Genomic DNA, 12,476 nt, shown 5'->3' with positions numbered 1-12,476 from the left:
CCTCCTCTTCCTCCTCCTCCTCCTCCTCCTCCAAACTGAGCTCAAAATGACTCCTATACAAATCCTATTCCTATAACTTTCTCCCTTTTCCTTTCTTCCTCTTCCTTTCTTCCTTTCTCCCTCTCAGCCTCGCCTCTCATTTGTGTAGTAGCCCAGACGGGAAACCTTTAGGAGGAGGAGGAGGAAGAGGAGGAGGAGGAGAGAGAGAGAGAGAGAGAGAGAGAGAGAGAGAGAGAGAGAGAGAGAGAGAGAGAGAGAGAGAGAGAGAGAGAGAGAGAGAGAGAGAGAGAGAGAGAGAGAGAGAGAGAGAGAGAGAGAGAGAGAGAGAGAGAGAGAGAGAGAGAGAGAGAGAGAGAGGGGTACGGGTAAACATGACAAGCCAATCTTACCTTTATGAAGAGGAGAATTAGAATCATCCTCATCATGGGGAGAGAGACCTGCAAAAGAGACAAAAAAGGATCAGTAAAGAGGATCGAGAAGGGAATTGGATCGTGTTTATATAGGATCGAACCCCTTATAGCTAAAGTCGAGTTCTGATTCTTGTTGGGTCGTCTAATGTTTTGTCGTCGCTGTCATCGTCGCAGAAGAGACAAAAAAGGATCAGTAAAGAGGATCGGGAAGGGAATTGAATCGTGTTTATTTAGGATCGAACCCCTTATAGCTAAAGTCGCGCGCTGATTCTTGTTGGGTCGTCTAATGTTTTGTCGTCGCTGTCATCATCGCAGAAGAGACAAAAAAGGATCAGTAAAGAGGATCGGGAAGGGAATTGAATCGTGTTTATATAGGATCGAACCCCTTATAGCTAAAGTCGAGTTCTGATTCTTGTTGGGTCGTCTAATGTTCTGTCGTCGTTGTCGTCATGGTGTTGGAATCCCTTTGCTTGGTGTTGAGTCGTGGAATGCTAAATAGTTTTCTTTATTTGTTTGTTTATTTTGAGTTGTAAAAAGATCTATTAGGAAAACTGAAAAGAACTCTAAAGTCGTCCCATTGTGATTATCTTTTTTTTCTTTCTAATGAACGAATAAGGTGTAGATTTTTAGTTTTCTTCAGTTAATTCTCTTTTGTAACTTATCTATTTTTCTGTTTTCTTTATTTTATTATCATGATCCATTTTTGTTTTCTTCTTTTTTTCTTTTCTTTATTTTATTATCATGTTCTGTTTTTGCTTTCTTTTCTTTTCTTTTCATTTTATCATCATGTATTTTTGTTTTCTTCTTTCCTTTTTCCTTATTTTCATGTCTAGTTCTCTTCTTTTCTCTCTTCTGGCTTTGACATTTGTTCATTTGTTTGCCTTCTCTCGCCGTACAAAAAAATATAAAAAAAAAAAAATCAGAAACCAGCTACGAGAATTTAGATAACAGAAAAAAAATCAACCACAACACTTGCATACCATTGAATCAAATTAAAACGGTAAGAAAAAAAAAAAAACTAATTGAAGTAAAAAAAAAGTAAATATAACAACGAAAACAAACGTAGCAAATATAAACAATAATAAAAACAAACAACCGGATAAAAGTAAACAAACAACTTCTATGACAAACAACCACTACTAAAAACAGACAAACAAGACAACACAAACACCCATTACAAACAACCAATCACAGGTAACCCAAGTAAGGGCCGTACACACCTTTACCTGCACGACCCGACAGGTGAGCACGGAGGGGGAGGGGGGGGGGGGGGAGGCGGAGGTGCAAGGGCCTGACCTGACCACCCGGGGATCACCTGCCGCCCCTAATGACCAATAGTTACCACCTGTGACACCATACAAATGACGGACCACGCCCACCACCACCACCACCACCACCACCATCACCACCAACGCCACTATCATCACCGAACCTACCACCACAAATACCATCACCACCACTACCATCATCACCACCACCACTACCACCACCACCACCACCACTACCATCACCACCACCACCACTATCATCACTGAGCCTACCATCACCACCACCACCACCACCACCACCACCAACGCCACTATCATCACCGAACCTACCACCACAAATACCATCACCACCACTACTACCATCACCACCACCACTACCATCACCACCACCACCACTACCATCACCACCACCACCACTATCATCACTGAGCCTACCATCACCACCACCACCAAGAACAACAATACAACCCACTTCCCACTAACACTAACACCACTAACATCACCACTTTTCTGCTACATCATCACCACTATTTACCAACATCATCACCACTACAAACCTCACCACCACCACCTCCACTACTTGCTCTACTACCATCACCATCATCACCACCACCACCACCATCATCACAAATTTTCTGCAATACTAACCTAACCTAACCTAACCTTAACCACCACCACTACCAATATTGGGCCTACTAGCATCACCACCATCACCACCACTACCCACTATCACCACTACCACAATCATCACCAGTTTCCTGCTACTCCATCATCACCACTACCAGTCTCACCACCACGACCATATCCACCACCACCACCTATCCATCCTCATCACCACCACCACCACCACAGTTGTTCATCTCATCACCACACCACCACCATCATCACCACCACCACCACCACCACCCTCTTATGCCACACCACCACCGCACACATCACACCACATCACCTTCACCATGACCACCACATACCACAAAATCCCAAACCACATCAGATCTACCACACCTAACCACCACCACCACCACCACCACCTTCTAGCCCCACCCATTTCCCTTCCCCGCCATCCCCTATCAAGTGCCACATTCCCTCATAAGGCACTGTACACTCACCCCCCACCCCCTCCCCCTACATCCCCCCCCACCCCCTCCCCCCCATCAAGGTCACTCGCTACTTTCCTGCCGCTAAAAAGTCGTCTCTCGCAAAAGTAGCACACACGTAATTTTTGCTTATCTAACCTTTTGCGACTGTACCGTTTTGTCGTGTGTGTGTGTGTGTGTGTGTGTGTGTGTGTGTGTGTGTGTGTGTGAGTTTGTGTGGTCCTGTGTGGCGTCTTTCCGCTCTCCATATGGTACAGTTTTGTTTTGTTTTTGTTTGTTTGTGATTATTATAGCTCTTTGTTTGTTTGTTTTTTGTTGTTTGTGTTTTGTTTGCTGTGTTGGTTTGTGGGTGGCCTTTTTATTTTTGTGTTTGCTTGTTTGTTTTTATTTATTTATTTATTTATTTATTTTCGCATTTTGTACTTAGTTTTTTTTCTTACATATATTTGCTACACTTTTTTTTTACATTTTACACTTTTTTTACTTTTTATTTATTTTTTTCACTACTCTACAGGCGACCTATTTATTTATTTTTACTGTATTTTACTCATTCATTAATTTATCGTGGTATTTTTTTCCTACTACTCTGTTTAGGGGACCATTTTTCCCTTTATATTTTTACTAAGTGACGAGAATTTAGATAACATAGAAAAAAAAATTAACCACAACACTCGCATACCATTGGATCAAATTAAAATGGTAAGAAAATAAACTAATTGAAGTATGAAAAAAAAGTAAAAACAACAGCGAAAACAAACCGTAGCAAAAATAAACAATAACTAATGATTTTCTTGCATCGTTATAGCACCTTTTTTTTCCAATCATATTTAGTGACTTCTCTTTGCATCTAAACTCAGACGTCCTCCTTTTTACATATAATTAATTGACTTTTTTTTAACTATTTTTTACATCTATTGCAAGTTATGTAAATTGTTTCCATTCAGCTGTAAAAGTATGCATATATCTCTTATTTTTGTTATTTTCCCACAATTTTATAAGTAATAATTTTTTTACAGCAAAGGAAAGAAACAGCTCAAAGGCAAAAAAAAAAAAAAAAAAAAAATAAGGAAACAATAATGAAAAAAAAAAACCCACTAATCGCTGATGATATGTCTTACTTTTGCGATAACCACGTATAGTATAATATAATACTTTTACCGGTTTCCTTGATGACTAAAAACCGGACGCGCTAAAATTCCTCCCCATGCAACACTCTATGAAGCACTTAATTGTTTTCTTACGCGGCTCATTATGGATGCAAAAAAGTACATTCCCTTGTTAAGATGACAGACAGGTGATTACTTTTAACTTACAGGTGGAGAGACAGGTGGAGAGACAGGTGACTTTTAACTAGGAAACGAGGGGAGGGGAGGGAGGGAGGGGGCGTCCTCTCACCTATTTGAGGTTATTAAAAGTGAAGGTAAAGGTGATTCAAGGAAGAGAATGAAAGGGTAGAGACGGGAGGAAGCAGCGGCATCCGACCCCTTTCTCTCTCTCTCTCTCTCTCTCTCATGCAAACTGCTGAAGAATCAGAGAGAGAGAGAGAGAAGAGAGAGAGAGAGAATAAAAAGTCTTAAATATATAAAAAAAAAATGAAAGAGAAAGTAAGGAAGCGAAGAATAGAACACACACACACACACACACACACACACACACACACACACACACACACACACACTCACCCACTCACACACCGACAACTCCAAGCGCGAGAGAGAGAGAGAGAGAGAGAGAGAGAGAGAGAGGGGCGCTGACAGTGACTTCTCCCACGCCCCGTACGACATGTTTTACCCCGCCCCCTCCCCCCCCCCATATGCCGCCCCCCCGCCGCCGCTGCCAGACACCCATTTTAACGGTGCAAATCCTTTCACTTTCAATGGCTGTGTGTGTGTGTGTGTGTGGGTGTGGAGATGCTGTTAACTCTTCAGGATACACACACACACACACACACACACACACACACACACACACACACACACACACATACACACACGTACAAATAAATATATACCTTACTAAACCATGTCTGTCTGTCTGTCTGTCTGTCTCTTTGCGGGCTTTTTTATGCGGGCTTTTTTTTATTGTTGTTTTCTTTTTTTGTGCCCTTGTGCTGTCTCCTTTGCTGTAAAAAATATGTATATATGTCTGTATGTGTGTATAAGACCGTATAAACATGTATATACACGTTTACAGCGCTAGCCAATCACGTAACAGATCTTGAGTAACGAGCTCATCTCAGCCAATCAGGGGAGAGTGACAGGTTAACGAGCCTCTCTGCAGCAAATCACCGCGCGCACCTGTGTGGGTTGACCAATCAGGTGTGTTTACCGGCGCCAGGTGAGCCGGGTGAGCCCCACCTGGCGAGAGGCTGAATAGGTCTACCTGGCCAGCTCTCTCCGTCTACCTGTTGCGTTTATTTATAGTGCAGAGAGGTAGGAGGGCTGCTTCTCTCTCTCTTATCTTCCTATCTTCTCTCTCTCTCTCTCTCTCTCTCTCTCTCTCTCTCTCTCCTTTCCTTCTTTCTTTTCTTTCTTTATATCTTTTTCTCTTATCTTTATTTTCTTTTTGTGAGTGTTTTATTGGTTTTCCGTATGTTTTTTGTTTGTTTGTTTGTTTGCCTGCCAGGAATACACACACACACACACACACACACACACACACACACACCTTTCTCGTAATCACATAAGTCAACTCACACATCGTTACACTTTCCCCAAAATAATGATTCCGTATATGTTACTATTTATTATTATTATTATTATTATTATTATTATTATTATTATTATTATTATTATTATTATTATTATTATTGGCGTTGTCACTGAGTAAACCACATCAGATATTTTCATTCGATATCCTTTTTTTTATTTCTTTATTGTTATTCTGTGGATCAAAAAAATATATATAATGAATCGACGTTTTGGTGAATTTTTAAAGTCAGTTACTCGAAAAACAAATGTCAAAATATCAATAAAAAAAAGAAAAGAAAAAAAATATACTACCTTTTCTCTATATTATTCCACCTTGTTAATTTATCTCGTCACCTTTACTTTACCTGTCCCCCCAAAAAAATCAGGTGTGCATCTTTCCCCCCCAACCCTTGCGCTAACCTTCACACCTGTTTGCGGAGAAAGTGTTTTTTCCTACGTCTGTTTGTGTTTTCTTTTCTCGCACCTCGATATTATTTTCCTTTCCCCCACACATAACTAATATACAGGAACGTTTTTTGTCTATCTTTTTTTTCCCCCTTGAGCAAAGACCCAGATTTCGTTTTCTTAATTTTACAAGTCTTAAAACACCTTCACTCTCTTTTTCTACTTACCTGTTTTCAACCTGTATTTACCTGTCTAATTTAAGTTATCTTGGGCCACCTTCTCTTTCTGCTTACCTGATCCTACCTGTTGATTTATACCTGTCTAATTCTAAGCTCTTAAATCACTTTCTCTCCTTCTGTTTATCTCTATTTACCTGTCCGTTTTTATCTATATTCACCTGTCTAATTCTGAGCTCTTTAATCACTTTCTCTCTTTTGATTTACCTGTGATTTCCTGTCCATTTTTACCTGCCTATGCACCTGTCTTAATTCCAAGCAATCTTAATCACTTTCTTTTCCAGTTTACCTTCGTTTACCTGGCTATTTTTAACCTGTATTCATGTGTCTAAATTTAACCTCTTAATTCACCTTCTCTTTCTGTATACCTGTTTCTCTCTGTCCATTTTCACCTGTCAATTCACCTGCCTTATTCTGCTCTCTAATTAACTGTCTATTCTCCTGTTTACCTGTCTGTCTTTTTAACCTGTCTACCTCTAAGTTCTTTAAACACCTTTGTCTCGCTTTACCTGTCTATTCTGTCTTAACCTGTATTTACCTGTATCATACTAAGGTCTTTTTTCACCTGTTCATCTACCCGTCTTCTCTGTCTGGCCAATTAGTGTCTGTCTGCCCACCTGTCGGCTTGCATATGTGTCTGTCTGTGCGTCTCTGTGTTAATCTGTCTACTTATCTTTCTGCCTGTCTGTCTGTGTGCACTCATGATTTGTGTGTGTGTGTGTGTGTGTGTGTGTGTGTGTGTGTGTGTGTGTGTGTGTGTGTGTGTGTGTGTGTGTGTGTGTGTGCAGCTTTCCAAATCCTCCGGACTCGATTATTTATGTGGAGAAGTAGGCGGAAGACGACGAGGAGGAGGAGGAGGAGGAGGAGGAGGAGGAGGTATTAGGAGGGAAAGGAGGAGGAGAAAAGATTAATGATGTAGAAGATGAAGAAGAAGAAGAAGAAGACGAAGACGAATGGAGGAAGAAAAACAGGAATAGTGAACAAGAAAGTGAAAACAAAGATAGAAAAGGGAAAGAAGAAATAGAAAAACAAAAACAAGAAGATAAACTAAAAGAAATCGAAGAAGAGGAAGACAAACGCAACAGGAAAAGGAAGCGGAAAGAAAAAAGAGAAAAAGAAAAAGAGATAATAAGAGAGAAAGAGAAATCAAAAGAGAGACGAGATAATGAAGAGAAGAGGAAGCGGAAGGAAGGATAAAGAGGGAGAGAAAGAGAAATTAAAGAGAAGCGCGAAATCAGGAATTGAGATAATGAAGGGAAGAGGAGAAAGGAAGAGGAGAGAGGAAGAGGAGGCGAGACAGGAAGCTGGAGGTCTAAGCTGAGAGAAGAAGAGAGAGAAAGGCGAGGAGGAGGAGGAGGAGGAGGGGGAGGGAAGAGGACAAGGAGGGGCTGGTTTTCTCCGACTCGAGGTGACGTTAAGGAGTTGGGGAGGAAGAGAAATTAATATTTTTTGCAATCGATTCTACCCGACTCCTTCCCATCCTGCCCGACCAGCCGCTCTCTCCCTCCACGTGTGTGTGTGTGTGTGTGTGTGTGTGTGTGTGTGTGTGTGTGTGTGTGTGTGTGTGTGTGTCTGTGTGTGGCTATTTGTTTACTTGTCCGTCTCCCAATCTGTTTTTCTAATTTTCTATCTTGTGTTTTTTTCTGTCTATTTTTGTCTGTCTTTCTGTCTGTCTGTCTGTCTGTTAGTATAGCCGCAGCATCACCATCTCTTTATCTCACTCTCTTCAGCATCACTATCTCTTCTTCGTGTGTGTGTGTGTGTGTGTGTGTGTGTGTGTGTGTGTGTGTGTGTGTGTGTGTGTGTGTGTGTGTGTGAGTGTGTGTGTCTCGTAACGCAATGAACCAGCAAGATGATTATGTTATGCAGCCTTACGATTTTTTTTCTCTCCTTCCTTTTTTTTCGTTCCGTTGAAGAAGAGAAGAATAACAAGACTTCTTTCAACGCCCTAATCATTGTTTTCTTTACTGCTGGCTTTCCCTCCCTCTCTCTCCCTCTCCCTCTCCCTCTCTCCCAGGCTCCCTCTACCACCTTCTCTCCCTCCTACCATCCATCCCTCTGCCTCCTTCCCTCTCCCTCCTCCTCTCCCTCTCTGAACATGAAGAAGCCCCACCAGAAGAGCCTTGACACAAAAGCAAACATTCTCCTCAACACACTTATATAACAGCGCCTGAACATATTGCGATGGCCATGTTTGTTGTTACTGCGGGGGAAAGAAAAATATGTGTGTGTGTGTTGTTATTGCTCTTGAAGGGGGAAAAAAGTGTGATGTTACTACTGAGAACGTGAAGAGTGTGTTAATAGGTAGCCTTGAAAGGGAATAAATATATTGTAACCTTTGAAAAGGAAAAAAAGTAATCGCAATCATAAAGGGGAAAAATATATTAGTAAATTTAAGAGGAGAAAAAAGGATTAGTATTCTTGGAGGGGAAAGAATGTATTGTACGATTGAAAGGGAGAAAAAGTATTGATGTTCTTGAAAGGGAAAATTGTGTTAGTAATCTTGAAGGTAGAAAAATGTATTAGTAAATTTGAGGGAAAAAATGGGATTAATATTCTTGGAGGGGTAAGAATGTATTAGTGCGTTTGAAAGGGAGAAAAAGCATTGATGTTCTTGAAAGGAAAATTGTGTTAGTAATCTTGAAGGTAGAAAAATGTATTAGTAAATTTGAGGGAAAAAAAGGGATTAGTATTCTTGGAGGGGTAAGAATGTATTAGTGCGTTTGAAAGGGAGAAAAAGTATTGATGTTCTTGAAAGGGAAAATTGTGTTACTAATCTTGAAGGTAGAAAAATGTATTAGTAAATTTGAGGGAAAAAAAGGGATTAATATTCTTGGAGGGGTAAGAATGTATTAGTGCGTTTGAAAGGAAGAAAAAGTATTATGTTCATGAAAGGGAAAATTGTGTTAGTAATCTTGAAGGTAGAAAAATGTATTAGCACTCAAGAAACGAAAAAGAATGCATTAGTACGATTGAAAGGGAAAACTATATTACTACATTTGAAAAGGTAAAAAAAAAAAGTGTTGCTAGTGCTATTTGAAAGGGAAAAAGGTGTTAGTAGGTACCCTTGAAAGAAAGGTAAAGGTGTATTTGTACTTTTGAAAGGGAAAAGTTAATCAGTAAAGGAAAAAATCACTTGTCCTTACTTTTAAAACCATCTATAGTTCATGTTTTGTTATTACTTTCCTTTTCTTTTAGACTTTCAATGACAACCAAAAATTTTATTGAGTTACTGTTACATCCCGCACCCTCATCTATAGCTCACGTTTTCTTTTTACTTTCCCAGTTTTTTTTTGGACTTTTAATTACAACCAAAAATTTTATTAAGTTACTGTTCACCCCCACCCCTACCCCACATACCACCCCCCAACCTCCCCTATCATAGTAGTTGCAACCATTCCCCATGCCCTTCACCCCAACAAACACCTCAACCCAACGAGCACAACAAAACACACACTAACACACCCACCCACACCAACACACCCGCAAGCACCATCATCACACACCTGCCTTCAGACACACCTGAGCGGATCGACAGGTATAAAGACGTGAGATACAGCTGACCTTTATCGTGCCAAAAACAAACAGGTTGGTGTGTGCTGCGAGGCGTGTTTTTGTGACCCCTTCTGTTCCCCTTCCAAGCCGCATAGCATGTCACCGCCTCTGCACGTCACTATCCGCAACCCCCATGTCGCTGTCACACGTCACCATCAACACCACATTCCGTTTTCTATGTGTCCCCGTAGCTTTGAAGTCGTTAAGAAGGGGGGGGGGGGGGGGGTAGTGTATGGAAGGGAGGAAGGAAAGGGAAGGAAGGTGTGTTTAAGAAGGAAGGAAGAAAGGGAGGGTGGAAGGGAAGGGAAAGGGGAAGGAGGAAGATGTGTTTACGAAGGAAGGAAGGAAGAAAGGGAGAGTGGAAGGGAAGAAGGGAAGGGAAAGGGGAAGGAAGAAGATGTGTTTAAGAAGGAAGGAAGGAAGGAGGGGAGTGTGGAAGGGAAGGGAGTTAATCGCGTGTTAGAAGAAAGGGAGGAAGGGAGTATGTGTGGAAGGGAGTGGAAGGGAAGGTAAAGGGAGGGAGTTAATCGTGTGTTAGAAGAAAGGGAGGGAGGGAGGGTGGAAGGGAATATGTGTGGAAGAGGGTGAGAGGGAAGGGAGGGGAAGGGGCTGGATCTTGCGTGGGAAGTAAGTAAGGAAGGAAGGGAGGGAGGTGAAGGGTGAAGGGCGAAGGGTGTCTGGTATCTGTGGTCTTCAGGGGATGGCCAGTCACCAGCCCATTCTCTTAGTCCGTCTGTCTGTTTGTCTGTCTATCCTTATGTTGCTTCTTCCTTCCTTTCTTTTGTCTTTGTTTATTTTTTTGTTCCTTCTGTTTCCTCGTTCTTCTCTCTGTCTCTGTATTCTTGTTCCTTTCTTTCCTTTCTCCTGTCTATATGTCTATCTGTTACTTTCTTCCTCTCATTCGTTCTTCTGTCTGTCTGTTTATCCTTCTGTTCCTTCTTTCTGTTCTTCCATGTCTGTTTGTCCGTTTTTTTTGCCGTTTGATTCCCTTTTCCTCCTTTTACGAGTCCCTTTTTTTCTCCTCATCCGCTTGTAATAGTTCCGTTTCTTCCTCCTTTTCTTTTTTTTCCTCTTTTGGGTTCCCTTTCCTTCTCCTCCCATCTTCTTCCTGGTTCCCTTTCTTCATCTTCCACTCCATCTTCCCTTTCCTCTTCTTCCTCTTCTTCCGCCTCTTGGGTCCCTTTCTCTGGCTTCCTTCCCCCTTCACTTTTCTCCCTTTTTCTCTTTCTCGTTCTCTTCGTCTTCTTCTTCCTCATCTTCTTCATCGTCTTCCTTGCCCTCGTCTTATTCCTCATCGTCATCTTCGTCCTTGTCTTCTTCGTTTTCTTCTTCCTCCTTTTCATCTCTTTTTCTTCGTCGTCATCTTCATCTCTTTCTCATCTTCATCATTCTCATCACTCTCACTCTCGGGTCATCATCACCATCATCACCATCATCAGTCATCCCTCTCCCCTTCACCCTCACCATCTTCCTTTCTCCTCGTCACCTTCCCTCGTCAGTACATCACTTCACTTCGTCACCGTCACCAAGTCACTTTCACCAGTACGCTCCACTTCACTGTCCCTCCCACACCCCTTCGCCGCCTTCGTCAGCTGTTTTTGTTCACCTTCGTCAGGAGAACCCTCACTTTCATTTCCTCCTTCGTCGGGGTGTTGCAGTCTCTCGCACGTTCGCCCTTCACTTTCAACAGTCCTCTAGTGCCGTTCTCCTCCTCCAGGTCATTTCCCTTCGTCAGTATGTGTCTGCAGCGCCTCCTTCAGTAGTCCCAAACCTCACTTTCTTCCATGGGCGTTCCAGTCTCTCGCACCGTTCACCCTTCACTTTCAACAGTCCCCTAACGCATTGCTCTTCCTCCCGGTCACTCCCTTCGTCAGTACATGTCTGCAGCGCCTTCTTCAGTAGTCCCAAACCTCACTTTCTTCAATGGTTCCAGTCTCGCACGTTCCCCCTTCACTTTCATGTCCCCTAACGCATTGCTCTTCCTCCCGGTCACTCCCCTTCGTCAGTATATGTCTTCTGCGCCTTCTTCAGTAGTCCTAAACTTTCTTCCATGGTCGAGGCGTTCCACTCTCTCGCACCGTTCAACCTTCACTTTCATGTCCCCTAACGCATTGCTCTTCCTCCTCCCGGTCACTCCCCTTCGTCAGTACATGTCTGCAGCGCCTCCTCCAGTAGTCCCAGTGCCGATAAGACTTACCTGACAACCTTCCCTCCAGAATCAGTATATAACACATAAGCAAAGCAACCATAACCCGCCGCCCTCTGTTACCTGCGCTTATATACGTTGGCGACCTACCCCGCGCCCCCCCTGAGGTTGGGGTTACGGGGGGTCATGGGGGGGGTCCTGGGGGAGAGTCCGAGCCCCCTCCCCCGACCCCTTGGACTCGCTGGACCCACTCAAGAGGCGCCGCTTTCAGTTTCATCCCGCGAAGAGCCAATCAGAGGAGAGCTGCTGCCCCGACCCCGACCAATGGCGTGAGCTCTTCCTTGCAATCCTTTTACTTTCATCCACTGGGCATCGCTAGGTATCTCTCTCTCTCTCTCTCTCTCTCTCTCTCTCTCTCTCTCTCTCTCTCTCTCTCTCTCTCTCGGTCTCGGTCTCGGCTTCTGTCTGTCTATATATTTATATATATTTTTTTCTCTTTTTATCTCTCTCTCTATCTCTCTCTCTCTCTCTCTCTCTCTCTCTCTCTCTCTCTCTCTCTCTCTCTCTCTCTCTCTCTCTCTCTCTCTCTCTCTCTCTCTCTCTCTCTCTCTCTCTCTCTCTCTCTATGTCTACCTGAGGGCATTAATTAGAGAGATGAAGATGTGGGCA

The 12,476-nt window shown here is 42.7% G+C and overlaps 1 protein-coding gene across 1 annotated transcript in view; it reads right to left on the bottom strand.

Annotated features, from left to right (window-relative positions):
* The window catches only part of LOC126999342 (cell surface glycoprotein 1-like), an 87,896-nt gene extending 75,954 nt beyond the window's left edge, over positions 1-11,942 (bottom strand). Inside the window, exons 1-2 of the mRNA XM_050861863.1 lie at positions 11,859-11,942; positions 390-437 (exon numbers count right to left, since the gene is read on the bottom strand). Coding sequence (XP_050717820.1) covers positions 390-425 — 36 coding nt within the window. The 5' untranslated portion in view covers positions 426-437; positions 11,859-11,942. The remainder of the gene's footprint in view (positions 1-389; positions 438-11,858) is intronic.
* Between the last annotated feature and the right edge of the window lie 534 nt (positions 11,943-12,476).

This window comes from Eriocheir sinensis, chromosome 16, assembly GCF_024679095.1.
Source record: "Eriocheir sinensis breed Jianghai 21 chromosome 16, ASM2467909v1, whole genome shotgun sequence".
NCBI classification, from domain to species: Eukaryota; Metazoa; Arthropoda; class Malacostraca; order Decapoda; family Varunidae; genus Eriocheir; species Eriocheir sinensis.
Note: the sequence above shows the minus strand (reverse complement) of the source record. Positions and strands in the feature narration are given on the sequence as shown.